The sequence below is a fragment of the Cottoperca gobio genome, chromosome 12 (assembly GCF_900634415.1).
Source record: "Cottoperca gobio chromosome 12, fCotGob3.1, whole genome shotgun sequence".
Lineage (NCBI taxonomy): Eukaryota > Metazoa > Chordata > Actinopteri > Perciformes > Bovichtidae > Cottoperca > Cottoperca gobio.
The window spans coordinates 7464388-7486420 of NC_041366.1; the positions used below are offsets into that span (position 1 = coordinate 7464388).

At 39.5% G+C, this 22033-nt stretch overlaps 1 protein-coding gene across 1 annotated transcript; it reads right to left on the bottom strand.

Moving 5' to 3' along the window:
- Positions 1 to 11399: 11399 nt before the first annotated feature.
- stbd1 (starch binding domain 1) lies at positions 11400 to 18360 on the bottom strand. The gene is made up of 3 exons (XM_029445381.1): positions 17954 to 18360; positions 16167 to 16552; positions 11400 to 14992 (listed from the first exon to the last, which is right to left on the bottom strand). The coding sequence occupies exons 1-3, from the start codon at positions 18228 to 18230 to the stop codon at positions 12578 to 12580; spliced, it is 3078 nt and encodes a 1025-aa protein (XP_029301241.1). The 5' UTR covers positions 18231 to 18360; the 3' UTR covers positions 11400 to 12577.
- Positions 18361 to 22033: the final 3673 nt, after the last annotated feature.

Sequence of the window (22033 nt, forward strand, 5' to 3'; positions counted from 1 at the left end):
ACACTGTTAACATACAGTACACACCGTTAACATACAGTACACACTGTTAACATACAGTGCACACCATTAACATACAGTACACACAGTTAACATACAGTACACACAGTTAACATACAGTACACACAGTTAACATACAGTACACACAGTTAACATACAGTGCACACCATTAACATACAGTACACACAGTTAACATACAGTACACACTGTTAACATACAGTGCACACCATTAACATACAGTACACACAGTTAACATACAGTACACACTGTTAACATACAGTACACACAGTTAACATACAGTACACACAGTTAACATACAGTACACACTGTTAACATACAGTACACACAGTTAACATACAGTACACACTGTTAACATACAGTACACACAGTTAACATACAGTACACACAGTTAACATACAGTACAGAAACAAGACTGAAAGTTGATTACCTCTCTCAAGCATGATTTAATACTGTCGTGAAAGACTGAAACGCCTATGTACTGAATGCCGTTACTTAATGGGCAAACACATGTAGAACCATAAACTGCGATGAGATTAACTTTGTGTCCTGCACACCACTTGTTTTTGTTGTGATCTGTAGATATTTTTGAAAGTTATGTTTAAAAAAATAAATAAATGTAAAGGTTGCCACTAGCTGATCTGGAGAAACTGGATTTCCACAGTGCCTGAAACAGGAAGTTGCATTTTGTAACTTGAATTGTCATTCTGGGAAAGGATAACACTGTGATTTCAGTTGAGCTCTCTGTTGTTTACATAATCTTAATCATTATTGTATTATTGCTCTGATCTGTTGATAATCTGTTTGTTCATTTAATGTTCCTGTCGCCTGTGAAGAGATGTGTAAATTGTTCAGTCTGTACCACAGTGTAAGTACAGCCAGGGGTCAGTGTTGTCTCTGTATCAGTAAAATAATGCTTCAGCGATGGTTTAAGTGTCAAACAGGGACAGTGCAAGGACCAGCAGATGGCACATATTAAATACATAAAATCCCTTTTTTCAGTCCAGCCACATATTTTGCCACTGTGTCTTTAATCGTATTATGCAAGCTCTCTCTCTCTCTCTCTCTCTCTCTCTCTCTCTCTCTCTCTCTCTCTCTCTCTCTCTCTCTCTCTCTCTCTCTCTCTCTCTCTCTCATTACTCACTTTTAACATACAGTACATATATCCTGTACTTTAACATCTGCAGACACACACACAGTTCTGCATTCACAACTGCGGTGTCCTCCGGGACTGCCAGCGATGACATCGCTAGTGGAGGGCTGTCCCAGCGTGGCACGGGTCCAGAAAAGCTTCTTATTTTCCTTTCTGATCCACAATAAAAAAGAAATGTATTAGAGTTAATGGCTCTGTGCAGAAATGTGCACACACAAATCCAAAGGTTAACAGTTTTGAAAAAAAGCAAGTGACTGAAGAGAATAAAATTCCTAAAAGAAATCCTTAGTTATATAAAAGGACCGTTAGAAGCCAAATTATTTGATTCAGCGTAAGGGTTAAATAATATTACTCATAGCGCTTCCTTCTGCTCCAGTTTAACCCTTGCTCCAGTTTGACCCTTGCTCCTCCCCTTATGGCCATGCAGCACAGTCAGCAGGCTCCAGTGAAGGTCACTGAATGATCCCACAGTGCAACAGGAATGCTTTATAAATAACCTGCCTGTGTGACACATCCAAACCACAACCGTGGCCTTTTATTTATTATCCAACAAATTAAGATAGTATTTCTACAATTGTTTTAACTTTTATCTTATATTGTTTTCCTCAACCTACCTTTTGGCCCTTATAGTTGAAACTAGGAGCCAGTGAGCAGTGATAGAGCAGTGACGGAAAAAGGAGTCTGCTAAATGTTTTCATAGACGTTAACCTTTGTTGTTCTAGGAATAAAAACACAGTTGGATTTGACACAGAAACAGGGAACGAGTCAAAGCAAAGTGATGATTTCATAGTTAGACATGAATTCAAATGTTGTGGCAAAGACACAAATGAACGCAGACACACACAATATGCACATGCAAACACTCTGACATTATCATAAATCCAGCTGGGTCAAAGTTGAAGTGGAAAGCTGCAGCCTGGTCTGACTTGTCGGCTTCTGTAAGAGGAGACAGCGGACTTGACTTAAAGAGAATTTCACACTTGCCGGTCCAACTTGGAGGAGAGGATCATCACTGTGTGTTTCAGTCGACCAGGCCACAATCTGCTGCTCCGTAGAGAGAAACCTGATAACTTCCTGCCAAATTACCATATCATGTGGTATTCATGGTCCCCTGAGGATGCATTTTTTTTTTTTTTACTTTCTTTATCAAAAAAACAACAACATAACGATACATAAGCAAAACAATAAAAAAAAATCAAAATAGAACACATTAAAAATGTAATAAAATAAATAGTTTATAAAATATGAACCATTAAACAAAAATATAAATGTATAGAGGATGGCTTTTTAATGATTTACTCACTTTTCCCTTGACCAGCACTTTGGTACATGAAAAGGTATATTGCAATGTAATCAGATTTTAAATTCAATTTTCTTGGAAAATTAAGTGTCATAAATCCCTCCTGATCACTCACTTGCTTTCTACCTCGTCATTTCAGATTGAGCCACGCCCACCTGCTCTCTGATAACCTTTCCCTCAAGTTACACCACCTGACCGGCTCCTCCCACTACATCACTTGGGTCCTATTCCCCTGATTGCCCCAGCACCATACATATATACCGGTCCATTCCCATGAACACTTGCCAGCTTGTCTTTTGCACTATGCTAAACATTAGCAAGTTGAGAGCTCATCATTGGTATAATATCAATGTTAAATTAATATGGCAAAGTTGTTTACGAACAGTTTCTTAAAAACACATACAGCATTATCATTTGTTTGCAGTGGAGTTTTTGGCCACATGATGAATGTGAGTCTAATATGTACTCTCTTTTAGCTTTTTTGGTCTCTACCAACTCCTGAGGGAAATATTAAAGGCACAATGGTTACAATAGGTTACGAATAGGGTATCCACTCGTTATCAATAAATTGGCTGTAGGATTCAACGTCAGCCGATGTAGCCTATATCTAACGTACCTCTAACGTAGTCACGTAGGTATTCACGCAGGTATTTCCGTACTATATTTCCGTAGGTAAGTATTCACATACTGTATTTCCGTAGGTAAGTATTCACGTACTGTATTTACGTAGGTAAATATTCACGTACGTATTCTGTATTCACGCATGTCTAACGTCACGTAACGTCTGCATATCTTATGAAGCACACGTCGGGTACGTCCGGTAATTTTGAACATGCTCAAAACATCAGCGTTCAACAACGAACCCCAGCGTAACACAGTGAGCTCTTAACGAATACTACTTGTACCTTACCTTATATCAATGTAAACCAGCGTGTTGCCGATATTTTGTTTACGCCTTATTTTTGTATACGTTATGCATTTGTTGGGTATTCGTCTGATACATTTTGTATAAGTAAGTGATACGATATCAATAGGTTAGACATGCGTATCTGTATATGTTCACTTTTCCGATCCGAGCCGATGAAAAATTGGACGTATTTGGAGTCTGACAAATTTTCGTATGCGGATATGTGTGACAGGGCCTTTAGACAGTATAATAATAATAATAAGCTTTATTTGTATAGCACCTTTCATACAAGAATTGCAGCTCAAAGTGCTTCACAGCAAAAACATAACAATTAGTACAAAAATAGACAGAATAAGAGCATTTACAGTACAATAATCACAGTGTAGATGTAAATGAGTCTGAAGTACCATTATAAAAATAGCCGAATTAAAAAAGTATAAAATAGCAGATAAAATAGCAGATAAAATAGAAGAATTAAAAAAATATAATATAGCAGAATTAAAATTGTATAAAAATAGCAGAATTAAAATAGTATAAAATAACATTGAAATTCATGCCTAGTTTCCCTATCTGTGCCGTACTTAACGACCCTACTGCCGGGAAATCACATTCATCACACCATTCTTGTAGTCTTGCCAGGTTTTTAAGTGTTTACAACTCTCCGCTCCATACTTGACCTTCATCAAAAACTCAAGTGGGCTTTTGACTTCTCTGTTCAATACTTTACTTCTCTTTGTCCCCGTTGTGCAAAGTAAGTTAAAACACAATCGTCACTGTCCCAGATTTCGTTTATGGTAAAATCCAGATAAAACTGTTATTAAACACGCTGGTTTAACCTTTTCAGTCTAAGGCAATATCTGACTACTAGTTTTCTCTGCTGTGACCAGTATGTTTCTGTCAGCTATCCCTTAGGCTAAAGGAGTTCAATATTTGACTACTCGTCTTCTCTGCTGTGACTCGTATGAAATACCTCTGTCAAATATCTCTTAGGTCAAAGGACTTCAGTATTTAACTACTCCTCTGCTCTGCTGTGAGAAGTATGAAATATCTCTGTCAAATATCCACCCTTGTTTCCCCTTCTCCTTTCCTTACTTTAAATGATGAGAAAACCATTTCTTCACTTGATTTTTCATCAACGCAAAGCAGGTCCATCAAGAGGCAAACAACACAAAACCCACAAATTAAACTAAAACTTGTTATGGTAAATAGGGTCAAACATATATGAGTTCTCGTATCTTTCTCAGTTACCTTTACACATTCAACGTTAAACCAGGCATGGCAAAAATGTATGAAATCATTTAAATTAGTTTAAAGTGGCACCATTAAAAAGCTAAGATAAAAATATATAAAATATCACTATTAAAAGGCTAAAGTAAAAAGATATGTTTTTAGCTTACTTTTGAAGATATTGAGCGAGCTAGCCTCCCTAATGTCTGCAGGTAAAGTGTTCCATAGCTTTGGTGCATAATTACTAAAGGCTGCATCCCCGATTTTATTTTGGATGTTTCTGGGAACATTTAATAAACCAGTAGTGGATGATCGTAATGTTCTTGGGGGCACATAGTTGATTAGAGAGTTGGCAGTGTAACTTGGTGTGGTTCCGTTTAGGGCTTTGTATACTAGGAGGAGGACCTTAAAGTCAATTCTAAAAGTTACTGGAAGCCAGTGTAGAGCGGCTAACACTGGAGTGATGTGGTCTCTCCTCTTGGTTCTAGTCAGCAGCTTCTCTGCAGCGTTTTGAATGAGCTGAAGTCTCTCTGTTGGTTTTTTTGGGAGGCCGGTAAAGAGAGCTTAGATCTGAGTCTATGATAACACCAAGACTTGTAACTTCAGGTTTAATCAAAGGAGTAAGTTTCCCCATGTTATTCAGCATAATCTCTCTTTTTGTTACAGGACCTACTAGTAGGATTTCAGTTTTGTTATCATTTAATTTTAAGAAATTATTGCTCATCCATTTATTTATTGCTGATAGACAGATGGTGATGGAGTTAATAGCTGTATCATTTGGTTCAGCAGAGATGTACAGTTGTGTGTCATCCTAAGCTATGGAAGCACACATTGTGTTCTCTAATGATGTCCCCCAGTGGTAGCATGTATAGGGAGAACAGTAATGGACCGAGGCAGCTCCCTTGTGGAACTCCAAAGTGGGCATCATGCTTCTCTGACACATGATCTCCAAGCCTGACAAAATACTTTATCCCTTTGATATATGTTCTGAACCAGTTTAATACACAGTCAGAAAGACCAACCAGTTTTTCTAGACGATTAATTAGAATGTCATGGTCGATCGTCAAATGCTGCGCTCAGGTCTAGCAGGATAAGAATTGAGACCTTGTTTGTGTCAGAGTTTAGTCTGAGGTCACTAATTATTTTAGTCAGAGCAAAGTATAGTATTGTTGTTTGATGGCCACCGATACATGATTAGCTATCACAGTGACACACAAGAACAACAGCTGATAACCATTATAATAATAATGCATTAGACTTGTATAGCGCTATTCTTGTAACTCAAAGACGCTTGACAGAGTGAGTGACACAAAGATAAATATATATAAACGAACAAAGGGTGTTGATTTGTTCACTGTAGACAACCTGACAGAGGGGTGTTTCCTGAACAGACCAATGACTCAGTGTTAAGACTTTTGACTTAACAGAGTTCAAACATTGGTCCAATGGTGGCTTAACTGTTCAGATGTTTGACAAACGGTGTGTGAGACATTCAAAGAGAGAGAGAGTTGTCTAATCTATAAGTAGGGTGTAAGTGTGGTGTCAGCTGTAAGTCTTGTGTCTAAATAAAGGATTACCTCCAACTTTAAAGTGCACACACTCCCTGCTGCCACATTAGCACTGGTGAGGGGAGTGTGTTCAAATCAAATCAAATTTATTTGTATAGCCCAATATCACACATTATACATTTGTCTCAGTGTGCTTTACAGACTGTACAGGTTACGACATCCTCTGTCCTTAGACCCTCGCATCGCACAAGGAAAAACTTCCTAAAAGAAACCCCAAAATTAAAGGGGAAAAAATGGAAGAAACCTCAGGGAGAGCAACTGAGGAGGGATCCCCTCCCAGGACGGACAGACGTGCAATAGATGTTGTGTGTACAGGATAAACAACATAGTACAAATACAACATTTGACAGAAATTATGTTGTGTTGGAAAAAAAAGAAATAGAAAGTTTGGATGAATCCAGGAAAATGTCAATAAGGCTTCCCGGTGTCCAGCAGGACCAGGTCAGCAGGCGCTGTCATGATTCATGATCCTGACGTAAACTTTATCAGTGGCAACCTGCCACATGAGAGACAGACACTCCGGGGATGATACCCCGGATGGTGAGTTAGTAACATACATTTACATAAATGCATACAGATAGAGAGGGAGAAGAAGAGAGAGGGAGAGAAGGAAGAGAGCAGGGAGGTGTCCCCCGGCAGTCTAAGCCTATAGCAGCATAACTAGGGGCTGATCCAGGGCAAACCTGAGCCAGCCCTAACTATAAGCTTTATCAAAAAGGAAAGTCTTTAGCCTACTCTTAAATGTGGAGAGTGTGTCTGCCTCCCGAACACAAACTGGAAGCTGGTTCCACTGGAGAGGAGCTTGATAGCTGAAGGCTCTGGCTCCCATTGTACTCTTAGAGACTCTAGGAACCACAAGTAACCCTGCAGTCTGGGAGCGTAATGCTCTAGTTGGTTTATAAGGTACTATGAGATCTTTAAGATATGCTGGAGCCTGACCTTTAATTGATTTGTAAGTCAGGAGAAGGATTTTGAATTCTATTCTGTATTTTACTGGGAGCCAGTGCAGAGCAGCTAAGACAGGAGTAATATGATCCCGTTTCCTTGTTCTAGTCAATACACGTGCCGCTGCATTTTGGATCAACTGAAGAGTCTTAAGCGACTTTTTGGGACAACCTGATAACAATGAGTTGCAGTAATCCAGCCTTGAAGTAACAAATGCATGGACTAGTTTTTCTGCATCATTTTGAGACAGGATGTGTCTTATTTTTGCAATGTTACGTAGATGAAAGAAGGCAGTCCTTGAGATTTGTTTTATGTGGGAGTTAAACGACAGATCTTGATCAAAGATGACGCCAAGATTCCTTACAGTGGTGCTGGAGGCCAAGTTAATGCCATCCAGAGCTTCTATGTCATTAGAAAATGCGTTTCGGAGGCGTTTAGGGCCAAGTATAATAACTTCAGTTTTGTCTGTGTTTAACATCAAAAAGTTGCTAGACATCCAAGTTTTTATGTCCTTAAGGCATGCTTGAAGTTTAGCCAATTGATTGTTGCATTTATAAGCCACAAAACCAACACACATGACCCCGGAGAACATGTTAACATTACCAATAACCTCTGCTGGCTCTTTAGTAAGGTGTTTTATCAGGGATCTTATCCAAAACAGGCTAATCTTGTCTGGTCAGCTACGCAGGAATAGACAGTATTGACATCTGAGGCTTCAAGTGTAAATAGAGCTTCTAACATCATGTTGTTGTGCTCTCTGCACTAGGGCAAACAGGCAAAAGTTCCCTGAACTCCTGTTTTGAAATAGAAAAGACCACAGAAATCATGTGACTTGCACCTGGGCAGAGTTCTGTTGATCCTGTTTTGAAGTGAGGCTAATGAGTCCAAGAGGCCTTGTTTGGCTAAAGGTCCATGGTGTTGACCCTGTGAAAGTTTCAGGTGGTCAATACCAGAGGGTAGCTCCCATAAGTATAGATCACATGATAGGTGGGGTCTTCCAAATGTGTACCACAGCAGGGATCACATTTCACAGGCCTTAACATTTACATGTAGATGACACACTGTGGCTACATGAGACGCTTGTTAGTTCCTATTGTGGTGGTAATTCAAAAATGAATCCCCTTCCGGTAAGAAATGAACAGGTGTAGAGCTTTGGTGTTATTTAATGAAGAGTCAGAAATGTTCAACAGAATCAATCAGTTTCAGATGAAAGGACAGATAACCTGCAGCTGGTGTGCTACAAGTATCTGACCTGAGTATATAGAAACACAAGTCATTTATACAGTAGAATAGCTTGGGCAGGACAGCAGGTAATACACATTGCTGTCTACCAAATGAGAACGAAAGGCACCGAGACATCACGCATGTTAATTGCGACTGTTAACAACCGTCTGCTGATTGCCTGACAATATGGTCAAAGTGGCGCCCTACTGTCTGTCAAATTCAGTCACTGTAAGGCCAAACTTTATAGAGAAAAATTAATACGGGAAGAATGTTACGGCCACGGCCTTATTTATCTGTGGTGGTTATTATGTGGATGTCTGCACCGTTGTTTTCCCTATTAGGTATGCAGATTGGATGTGTGATCCCGACCCCTGATTGGCAGCACGCAGGCTCCCACCTTGGCGAAGACCGGCCGTGATTAGTGTGCACCTGTTCCGGCTCTCCAATCCGAGGCGCACTGGAGAGACCGGTGACTACAAATGCCTAGCCAGCTCGACAGTCGGGGCTGCTGGTGTTGTCAGCCATATGCCTCGTACTTGTGTGTGTGGATACTAGATTCTGTATATTGTATATTGTCGGTTGAAATTCTGTGTTCTGTATCCTAGGTGTTGGAACTAGGTTTACTAGTGATGGGCAAATGAAGCTTTTGTGAAGCATTGAACTACCTCAGCCAATTGTTTCGGAAATGGGTTCATTACTTGAAGCTTCAGGTACAGTGACCTCTACTGGCGAAGTGCAAGGCTACAATGGATTTAAAGTATCTTTGCCTTGAAAATTCTTTGACGCACACATCTAAGACTGAAGTTCTATTTAAAAATAAAGATTGATGATTGTGTGTATGTGTTGTTGAGAAGAGAGCGCTGGGGAAAAATGTGGGCTTATTAGGCTTTACATGATAGTACAGTTTAATATTGGATAGAGATAAGGAAAATGAAACGAACAGATGGACACTGGTCAGATTCGAACACCAGGCTACTGCGGCAAGCCTTTAACTGAGGGAATACCTGCTCTCCCAGTTGCGCCACTGGGGCTGTACATTTTTATGTGGGATGTACATTATTCTTTCTTTATTATACAGATTTAGATCTGGTTTCTTTACTTGCGCACAAGGAACAGATGATGCTGGCGTGCATAAAAATTGTTTCGCTAGTTGGCTGGCTCCATAATGATCCAATACAAACGCAATACCAACAACTCAACAGCAACCCACAAATTGTGCATTGTTTAGAGTGGTTATAAAGTGTTGAGGCGCTCAAATTCAAAACTGTCTCAACGTGTCAGAATCGAGACGAGGCAGTGGTCACGCGAACCAGTGCGGTGATTCATTCAGGAAATGAAGCAGTTACTGCTTCGGATGTCATATGTCACGTGATTTGAAGCAAGCTTCGAAGCAGTGGTTCTATGGAATTGTAGTCCAGAGTTTGAAGCACGTATCGAAGCTTCAGTATCACACTGCCATCACTAAGGTTTACTTTTGGCTCGTTAATTGTTGAGAAGTTTGCAGCGTTTTCTGTTAGGCACGTTAGGGTGCCCCGGCGTTGTTTTATGTGTTCTTTTGTTATCAAGTTTTCACCCCGAGTTTTGTTTTAGAATTGGTTTAAGTTGGGGTTTATCTTTTGTTAGTTTGGCTTTGATGCCTTATTTGCTTTTGTGTTAAGAGCCCTCCTTTTGTTCTAATATATCAAGCGGCGAATGTTATGCGGTGAAAAAGCAATGAATAGGTCCATTTTTCTGAGCTACGTCAACCAATCACGTTGTGCAGACCGTAGCCTACACGTTCACGTACACTAGATCCATAAATGTAGAATATTGATGTATAAAGTGAACGTATCGATGAGGACAACGGAGTCCGAACCAAGGCGGCAAACAGCACATACCACATCCGATTCTTCCGTCCTTACCTTTCACTATAAAAGCCCTAGACATATAACACTGCATAACTGTTTACCAGAAGGGAATCAAATTCACTCAATAATTTAGCCTACAGCATTTTAAACTATACAACAATTGACCTCAGACTGACTGCCATACGCTGCTCTGGGTCAATATGACCTCGGTAGTTGATCCTCTGCCTGTGCAAATCTATTAAAATCTTTTATTGAACAAGTGTTGCAAATTCGCATTTGTGTAAAGGAATTTAAGCCTACTTGTTCATTGTGACACAATGAATGTTTTGTTTTCCTCAGTGAATGATTATTCTTTTCTCTTCTGAGTAATTGCTGTGCATGATTTACTCGGAATTATTCTACTCGCCCGACTGCCAATGAACTACTAACATCCAATTTACGGATAATAAAAGAACTCACTCTCTCTTCCCATAATGCATCTGCCCTCCCTCTTTCAGCACTGCTTACATTTTGGTTTTATCCTCTGAAATAACCTCACAAAACCTTCCCACTCCCCTGCAGTGCAGATTAATCATTTACAGGACTCCCAAAAAATTGCATTTGTGCGAGTCCGTGGACTGGAAGATGAAGAGCACCCTCTTTTCAGACGCAGTGAAATCACCTTTAGCACAGAGCTGAGTGGAGCTGACAAACTGGCATGAAAATACGCATGTTAATGATGCTTTCTCTGCGTGAGCCACCGCCAAGCCAGCTGGACTCAGAACAAGGTCACAGTCTTGGCTTTTGGTCCAAATCACAGAAATTTCAGTAGATTTAGGCATCAGTTCAAAGATGATTTTCAGTGCATTACCTCACAAGAGCCCAGAAGATTAAATCTGTATGCGTTAGTCTATTGCAACAGCAAGTAATGATTCATATACATTTAGACAGCAACAGCACATCATTTGAACATGTCGGTGCCTGGCTGAGAAATAATAAAGTGGACCTGCCATATTGAATTCAAAAATAATAATTTGGAGATCTGCAAATATCTCTTTAAATATGGATCGCTGCATCCTTTATATAGATGTACTGTATATGTAATAAGAATGCATAATTTAATTTACATAACACTTTAAGCTTAAGCACTAAGTGCTTTCCAGAATAAAACAAATAATATATATACACACAGACACAAAATTGATCAACTTCAGTAAAGACAAAACCAGATACATTTGGATGATACAATATTTTATTTAGTATGGAAAAGGAAAATCTAATTTGAGTGCATCAAATGATTATGTCAATAGTTAATAATAATAATTCCGATAATTAATAATGGATTGTCATGTTAAATATTTTTTGGAGAGTGAGAAACAATTTTTCTTCCCCAAAATAAGAATAACTCCTGGTGAAACCAAACTCTTCAATTACCTCAGAAAATCCGGTCTATCCATGAATTAACATATATAACAAACATATATTTCTGATAAGAAAGACTTTTTAATTTGGTAACCAACTCCACCTTAATGACATTCAAGAGTAGTCGTATCAGTATAAGTATTGCATAACAGGATACTCATTAATAGAAAATCATGTTTAAAAGGCACATTGATAGAACAATGGGACAATCTTGCATGCACAGTCCCACAAGATGGAAGAAGCATAGAAGTTACAACTATATCACAGTTTAGTGGCAATCATATTAAAATACCTGATATAACACCAGTCATACAGTAGATATTTATTGCTTTCATTATTGCTGTAGTAAAAGTGAACTATGTGCATTTATTCTCATAGATTGATGGGAGTATTTAAGCAGCATATAGACAGTATAATAAAGTCATCACTTATATAAATTAAACACTTAAGTCAACCTTTTTAAAGAGGTGCAATTTGCATAATCACAGATACTGCCACAGACAACAAAGGAATCCTTTTTATCGAATACTTCCGTCTTTTAAAGGCAATCGTTTCAGTTCCCTGAAAGATCCATTTAAATCGCTGGCTGTAAGAGGGCAATCCTCTAAGTAAAGTCCCATAAAATGACTCATTCAATTTCATCCCAGTAATCATTGTGTTGGAAATTTGCAGGTCAAAATACATCTAGGCGTCAGGGCCAAATATGGTTAAAAACCACAACAATGGTTATATGTAACCTTGACATTTAAAAAAACAAATATATCCCAGTTTTAACCTACACTGTAGACCTCGATGACCCCAAATGTACATAACGAATGCTTAGTAGGATGTACTTATGATACAATACAGTATAAATGAGTATTAGATGTCATCTTAATCTACTGTATCATCATGTGGGTCAAGTGACGGGCTGTACAAATGAACTGGTTCTGTATCCATTATGAAAGCTTATTGAACATGCCCCTCTCAATTTTCCTCGTACCTCACCTCTTACAAGCGTCCCCAACATTTTTGCACCAGCAGGTCATCTCCGTAGCCCGTGTCAAGGAGGCGGTTGCCACATTCCTCCCAGCGACACACCTCACCCTTGTCCACCACCACAAACTTCCACTCTACGTGGCTCTCCGAGGGCAGGCTGACCACTGTGACCCAGTGCCCGTCCATGGCTCTCTCGAGCGGGATGAATTCCTTCCAGTTCCCCAGCTCCTGCTGGTTTCCTGTGACAGATACTGACTGGTATGGCGATTGGGTGACATAATGGACGCGGAAGGTCACGATGACGTTCTGGGGCATGGGCTGGACTGCCACAACCTTTTTGTTATTTTCCATGTTTTCGTCAACAAGGGAGCTAGTGCTGGTTTGTTTGATCTCAGTGGAACATGGAATATCTGTTGCATCTACACAAGTGGTGTCTGTTACAAAATAGCTGTGTTGGCACTCTTCAGTGGGAAGCTGGTTAGTTTTTGTATGGTCTTGGGCAAAAGATGGGGCAGAAAGATTCATCCAGGGAAGGGCTTGGTAGGTACTATCCATGATCCATTCATTATGGTCCATAGTTGCCTCCATGATACTGATTTCAGTCTTTTCATAGTCCTCTTCTTTCTCCTTCTCTGCTTTTGTTTGCTCTTCCTTTTCCACACCTTCTCCTGCCTTCTTCTCTTTACCCTCTTCAACCTTGACAGCAGCTTTCATGTCCGACAGCTTTTCCAGATTATCTGTGAAGCTAGTAGCGCTGTCTGCAATCTGCGCCGTAAACTGATCCATCATTCTGTGGTAACTGTTCTCAATCTCATGGCCAAACATGTCCTCGTTGGATGCCACTCTTTTATAATTAGTCCAACCTTTGGGCTCACTGTGGGATGGCTGGGAGTGATGGGATGTGTAAGGCCTGAACACCATACCACTCATATCCTCTTTAATGACTGATATGGCTGCATCATCAGCAAAGAGACTGTTTTGAGCCTGTAGATCACGTTCCATCACAGGAAGCACCATATTTTCAAAGATCACGTCAAAGTCGTTACCATCATCAGGGCTGACAGTCATGCTTGAAATCCCACTCTCTTCACCAACACTACCAGCAACTGATATGTCATTATCCCTCACTTCAAATTGCTCGAAACACATTGGAGGATTAATGTCCTCAGCCATGACAGGAGCCGCACCAGTGGTAACTTCAGAAAAATCTTCATTATTTTTCATTTGGTCATTTTGTTGGCCTTTGTAGGAAGACATGTCAGGATGAGATAGTTCTTCAGACATTATTAGTGAATTAATGGTACCATTATTGCCAGCAGGTGCATCAGTGGCAGAATGAACCTTCCTGTCAAGAGTTTCATTATTTTCCATGCGGTCACTTTGTTGGTCTTGGGAGTAGGACAACATGTCAGGACAAGATATTTCTTCAAACATTAAAAGTGCAGTGCAGCTATCATTATTGCAAGCATCTGGATCAGTTGCACAATCGACCCTCGTCTCGTCCAAAGTTTCATTATTTTCCACGTGGTCACTTTGTTGGTATTGGCAAATGAATGGCAGGTGAGATATTTCTTCAACTATTTTAGAAACGGTTACATTGTCAGCACCAACACTCACCTTGTGAAACACTTTCACCATTACAGGGGTAGTATTATTTTCACCATCACAAGCAACTATATGAGGAACATCAGCGATACTTGCCTCATCCAAAGCTTCATTTCTTAGCATTTGGACATCTTGTTCGTCTTCGTAGCAACATTGAACAAGAGGGTCATTGTGTTCTACAGCCAGTATCACACTTGTGTCATTCACGTGGTTTTCAGGCTGATTTTCTGTCTCATGTGACAACATTTGAGGGCCAAGGATAGTAGAAACGGTGTCTTCATCCATAGATGGAGCTAATTTATCTTCTTTCTGTGAGTGTTGACAATCCGATGACAAGTCAGGGAAATCTGTATTGCCTGAGATTTGAGCTTTTGCATCAGTGGTGATACCTGACAGACCATCATCATGACTATCAGCCTTTAAGCACTCCTCCTCTGCCTCCTCACTCTCATTTTTCTTCTCCTCCTCCTCCTCCTCCTCCTCCTCCTCCTCCTCCTCCGGAGAGAGGCGATTATTGCCGGAATAACTACTACAATCAATACCATCTGGATTCTCTTCCTCAAACTCGTCCATGCCATAACAGACGCAGGGAACAGTTACATCCTCTATATGAGTGACTGGCTCCTCCGAGTTGGACTCCACGCTTTTTGTGGTTTTAATAACTTGCAGACTGTCATCATCTATGTTTTCACTCATTTGTTCGAAGCACACCGGATTGTTCAAAGCACACAGGAAGTTGTGCTCCTCTTCTCTGGTTGTCTTGTCAGAAACTTCCTCGTCTGTGGTCACTTCCTCATCTTCCTGGCATTCTGCTTTCGACACCTAGATACATGAATAGAACGTGAATATTTCCAGGTCAGAAAGTAGCTCAAAATACTTGAAGACAGACAAACTGCCTGTGGCTGATCTCCTACTCTGTGCTAGTCTGAAACTACAGAGAGAATGACGATTTAGGGAAAATTGAACTGTAGGGGAGAGAAATATTCCCTCTGGGTTGGTGCTCCAAATTCTTAAAGAAATAGTTCAGACACATTTGACAAATGCATGTATTTTCTCTCTAGCTGAGCGTTAGATGACAAGATAGATACCAGTCTCATATTTGTCTGCTAAATCTTAAATTACAGCTCTGGTTAGCTGAGCTCAACATAGCACTTAGACTGGAATGTGGCTCTCTCCAAAGGGTATCAAGAAAAATCATCTACCAATACCTCTAAAGCTCAATACTCAACACGTTTTAAAGGAATAGTTTGGATGTTTTTAAGTGGATTTGTATGACGTACTCATCCATAGTTAATAAATTGGCACATCCCAAGTTTGGAGAAGCAGACAGGAGTTACGTCACGGAAGATAAGCAATGTACTGCTGTGCACAAGGGCGTCAGCTAATCATATTTTAATGATATGTATGCTATATTTAGAATATTTTCAATCTCTACCTTGCCGTTAGACAGATATGCAGTCTATGTTTCAGACAGGGAACTGAATTTGATCTGGATCTATGCTCTTCCCAAAGCCACCACACTGGTTTGTTTGTGTTATTGTGTAACTTTGGTGATTCAGAACTAACCAAAATTAAACAATTACACAAACAAACTCACCGATCAAGGCAGCGGTAGACTAGGAACTCCTGTGTTCTGCATTTAAAAATGTAGTTTCTTTCCACTGAAGTCTGGTAGTTTTGGCAATAGCATAGATGGATTTAACAGCTTCAGTTTCTCGTCAGAAAGGGCCGACTCAGGGCAAGGTAGAGCGGTGAAAAAAGTCTAAATATAGTGTACACTTAAACTGATAGTTATTTTTTGATGGGCCTTTCTTTTATGTTTCGCTGCTGTCCCTGTCCACAGCAGCACATTGCTTGGCTTCCTTGTGGTAACTGTGACTCTTTCTCCAAACTGAGGGCATTCAAACTATCCATTTAAATGGACTGTGACGGATGAAGTTTGAATTTGTCTGTACTTTGCATGTATAACCTCACTCTGAGATAAATGGCTGCTTACCTTCTCTTCCTCCCCGTGGTTCTCATCATTAATCTGCCCAGGCTCGTTCAAGCAGCTATCATTATCCTGGATCTCTTCAAACACATCCTGGCAATCAACAACATCCTCCAGCAGCATTTCAGCCTCAGTGTAAGCCTCACTTTGCAGGCTCTGAGTGGCCTCTTCTGCATACGTCTCTGCTACTTCATAAGAGTCCCTCACAACTACCACTTCCTCTGTGTCATCTGAAGTGGTGTGTTTGTTGTCTGGTACTTGGCTGTCACTCTCAGGAGGGGAAAAAGGTGGAGGGGTCTTCTCAGGAGCAGCACGGCGGTGCCTGATTTTGAGGTCACCCTGAATCAGATAAACATCCTCCTTCACGTCTGATGAGCCTTCATCACTCACGTCTATAAGGGGGGAAAATGTGACACAGTAAGAACACTTACAATACATTGCAAATACTTCACAATAATAACATAGAGCTTATTTTTGTATTAATTTCTAGGATGTACTTCTTTAAATGTATGTCAGAATAGATGACTAGAGAGTAGTTAGTGCTAATTAAATGTCTCTCGGTTAGTTCAAATTGTAATATTTAAGGAGAGGAGCATCGGTTTACAAAGAACAGATATATTGGTTTATTTGTGCACATAGTCTTCTCCACCTTTTTTGTTGTTTCTTTTAAAATGACAACACAGCACAAGATCTAATCACAGGGTAAGTAATCAATGCAATCGGCAACAATAGTTTGTTGATTTATTTGACCTGATAAAAATCTCTCATGTGAACACTTATTGGTCAACTGTGTCTGTGTTTATCTGTGTGTCTCTAGATGAATCCAGTATATACTAAAATTAGCTAAATGTACCCAAAGTATCAAAGGTAACTCATAATTCAGAGATAGTAATCATAATTATTACACATTATATTCGTTCATTATTATTACGGATGCAAATGCATACATGTGTAAGCAGCATTTTTTAAATTATAGTTGGAACAAGTTGAGCCAGTGTTAACCCTTGTATTTACTGTAGGGTAGTTCAACCTATAACAATGCATCACATGTCATTATTTTATTTAGTGAAGGACAATATGAAAAAATATCAAAACATTTTTACTAAATTCTTCGATATTGTGATGATATTGTAGGGTTGACCAATGGGGCTTTCATATTTTTGATAATTAATCAAAAGTATTATTAATTATCAATAAAAAATGTGTTTGTAAAATCCTTCTCTGGAAAGTAAATAGTAACTTAAATGTAGTAAAAAATAAAAAAGTACATTATTTCACTCAAACTTGTAGAATAATTATAATAGCAAGGAAATAGTCAAGTACAAGTAGCTCGAGTTTGTACAGGACTGTAGTAAGTAACCAACAACCACAACTGTCAGACAAATGTAGTAAAAGAACAAAGTAAATTATTTCCCTCTGAATTGTGGTGCAACTGCAGTAGAGTAGAAATATAAAGTAGTGTGGAAATACTCCAGATAACAATGTCAACATGTACTATACATATTTGTACTAGCTGATAAATCTATCCTTAAAAATGTCTATTTACATCAGTAACCTATGAGGTCAGGTTTTACTAAAGGTCTACTCTAGAGTTAATAATGGCTTTATAGTAATATCATCCCTGTAACATAACTCGCACTATATAAATACTAACATTATGTAAAGTTAAATACATTTAAACTACCGTATCATATGTGTATATTCCTCAGCACTTTATATGAATAAAGGCAGAGGTCTTGAACACAATCCCCATCACCTATAGGTTAACATTCCGTTATGTGTGGATCTTTTACCTGTTGACTCATCGGGGCTGTGCGATTCCTCCGAGCTTGACTGCTGGATCACCGATGCGTCTCTCTCCGCTCCGGGGCTCGTGCCGTCACCGTCGGCGGCTGCGGCCTTCCTCCGCTTCCCCCTCACGGTCCGGTAGATGATGATCCCCGCCAGCACAGACACCATCGCTATCACAGCCAGAGCCACGGCGGGACCGTGTCGCCCGATCATGCAGAAGAGCGAGGCCAGGTCCATGCGTCTCTCCACACCCACGGTGTTGCCGTTTTTCAGCGGCATCACGATCTGTTGTGAAAATAATGAGCCCGTTTGTAACGTCTCTGTATGTGCGCAGGAAGGCCTGACTGATTGACTGATTGACTGATTGGCTGCAAGCTGTCGCTACTGTGGGCGCTCTCCTCCACGTTTTCTGAAGTGTAGTGACCTCTTGTTGCTGCAGAGCTGCAAATGATGCAGGTGCGAGCAGCTCATTGGCTGGCTGGATCACGAGGACTCGGCATTCATTCATAAAAAGAGAAAGGAGCTTGTTTCGGCAGCCTCTTTCACACATTCCACTGATAGGATTAATTAAGATCCAGTGAAACCACTGAAAGTCAGTTTTATTAGATACTGTCCCAAAATAATTGATAGGATTTGTCCCAGCAAAGGCAAATATTCATCTCCACTCAGGGTGTTTTTGCCCACAGTTTCATACTTCAAATATTGTGATTGGATTTCAAAGATAAAAGGTCATTCCCCCACACACTTCAATTACCTCTGCATTGATTAAAAAGGAGATGTTGTTGATGTTTCGGTCACATTTCGGAAACGTCGACTTTTTAAATAGATCAATGCAGAGGTGTTAAAAGTGTGTTGCAGGAAAAACCTTTTGTCTTCAAAATCGGATCTTATGGGGATTTTATTCTCTGCACTACAGGCAAGATTACACTATTTTGTTATACCAATGCTCATTTCCATTTATATAAAAATAATTATACAATTATATCCATGAACAGTCACAGATATAGAACAGAGGAGGTTGGAACAGTATCAGAAATAAGCAAATTAAAAATAAATAAATAATAAAATAAAATAAAAATGCACAAAGATAAAATACATGTGTAAATACTAAATAAGAGACAATAAATGTATATCTAGAAATATGAGCGTAATTCAGATGAGGCAGTACATAGATTTCTACCTTTAATTTCCACCTTATCTTTCTAAACCTCTGTGACTGTAGTTTCTTTATGTTCCTTATTGAGCACTGAGCAAAAAAGACAAAGTGTCCCCATAAGGAGTGTAGTGAAAGTACAAAATGTTTCTGGGTTCCACCTAAACCCCCCTCTTCAACAAACCAACACACAACACATGTTAACAAACCTAACATGTCATTACAGGTTTCACACATACAACATGTGAATACTTTGAGAGGCCTTTAAAAAAAAGTTTAGAGCATCTTCTCAAATGGGAAGGCTGTTTGTTGAGGTCTGGTTACATTTCTAAGTGAGCCTAAAATCAGAATAAGAATAAGGTTTATTGCAAAGTAAGTTATTCGCTTACAAGGAATTTGCTTTGCTGATTGGCATATACAATACACATATATAGAGGCAATAAAATACAGGTAAAGTAATGCAAAGTGAAGAACATAAATATAAAATATAAATACAACACATTCATAACTGTAGTATGTGCCGTTCTGTTGAATGAGAGGGTTGTGCAGTTTTCTGCAGGGTGTTGATCGGGGATGTGCAAAAGTTCAATGCTGTAAGATTAGAGACTGTAATTTTTTTAACACTATTGAGAGTTCATTTTTACATCATGAACTCTCCATTTCCTCTCACCTTTTATTATTTGAATAACTGAATGCCTTTTGATCAATATATTCCAGTAAATATGGTAAAAAGCGCATGCAGTATTATTATTATTATTATTATTATTTATGTACAGGTGTCAGTGATTCTCTTGAATTGATTAAAAACATTATTACTGATAACATACGTACTCAACAAAGTCAAAACAAAACAAAACAAAACACTACTCTCCTGTATCTTGAATCTCTAAACTGAGATGAGTCATAGAAACCATGAACACACAGGAATGATCAGCTGAGTAACAGCTCCGCCCAGTGGAGAGCTGTGGTAATGGCAGGAAAACTCCTGAACACTCTGGAGCTCCTGCAGTTAGAATATAAAAGCTGGGACAGTCCCACTGCGGAGACAGAAAGCAACACAGAAGAGAAGACACACTTCAACAAGAGGACTCACACACTGAAGATGCTGTGCTCTCATGGATTCCAGTCTGCCCTCAGTCCATTCATAGAGTTCTACTGGCCTGCACGCAGTCTGAGGTCAGAGGTCATACCTCTGCTGCACCAGCATGATCTACTGCAGAGAAACATACAGGAGCTCTAGTGCAGAGATGATGGACAAACTACAACACAAGATCCTGCAGGAGACACAGCTTTCCAAACCAGTGTGGCCCTGCGACCTACAGTCTCCTACCATCTGGAGAAAGAGGGAGAGCCCTTAGGCCTGACTCTGGACACTCAGGGCTTTTCTCCAGAGGAGCTGTCTGTCAGGCAGGAGGGCAGGAAGCTGAAAGTCAGCGGGAAGACAGAGAAGAAGCAGGAAGACGAGAAAGGCTCCTACTCTTACAAACGGCAGGATTTCACACGGGAGTTTGAACTGCCTAAAGGGCCGAACCCTGAAACCGTCACCTGCTACCTGGCTCCAGACGGGAAGCTCCACATCCTGGCAGCCGAAGCCCCATGTGTGGAGGAGGCTGAGAAAGAGCGTATTGATCATATTGAATTATTATCATTTAAGCTTTTGAATACATGTAAATGTTTAATATACATATTTAACAGTTGAACTACATTTGCAGATTTTTTTTAATTTCTTAGTTGGTGACAGATAATAACTTGAAAGAATAGAAGGAACACTTTCCTGATTTTGAAGATGTTCAACCATAGGCCTTTTTTGAAGAATAATTTAACATATGTAACACGTAATGTATGTAACTTGGTCAATTAATGTAAAAAGTGAGATATGATCACCAATACATGTACATTTCATTATATGAGGTCAAGGCCATCATGTTACAGCATACAATTAATGTTAATGAGTTTAATGTCATTATGCACTCCAGTCATTGTATAGTCTTATATGTAGCGCCTCTGTTCAGTTTTCCTCTCAGACTTGGTTCATGTTTTATTGTCTTACAGCTTTGAATCATTGCACTTTTTGTAAGTCTCTTTGGACAAAAGCGTCAGCCAAATGAACTGTAAAGTAATGTAATGAATCACAGTAGCTTAATTATGATGTTTTGACATCATAATTTGACTTTTTGAACATACAACTGTCATTACGTTGAAGTCTCTGTTCAGGTATATTTAAATATATATAAAACCATTAGAGCTTAACATTAATATCAGTGACATAAATAAGTTTTGACAGATGAAAAACAAATCTTTTTTCAAGCTCGTTTTCTCAGTCTTTGTTGTTTTAATACTAATTTCAGCCACAAGAGTCTGAAGTGCACTACCCCATGCTCTAAACAGAAAGTGTTCATGTTTTATTCCATGTGAGTTTTAATTTTGCCATGTCCTGTAAACACAAGGTACATATATTGTGTGCTAGCAAGTTCTGTAAAATTACTGTCATGTCTTTCTTGAAACTCACCTGAAAAAAAACATAAATGCTTTTTGTCATATTTAGTGTCGCACTCTGGTGGCCGAAATGAGAAGTACAACAGTATTTTTCTCCTGCCAAAACGTTTTCACAGAAGGGAAAAAAACTTGGATGGCAAAACTTCAAGCACCACAAACGTTCTCATGTTAAAGCTAAACAGTACACTAAAATATGTTTCTGAAAAGATTTGAGACGAGAAATAAACAATGCAGCAACAGAAACTTGATTCATATTTCGCTGTCTCGTGTGACAGTTTGATCGGAGTTCATCAACAGTGATTGACACTGCGCGAGAGACTCTTTGGCTCTGGTTGGTTGTTTTCGTTTGTGCGTGGTGTAATCTTGCAAATGCCATTAGGAGCACTCATGGGGAAGGCAGAGGAACCTGATTCTTTCACAGATTATCTATTTC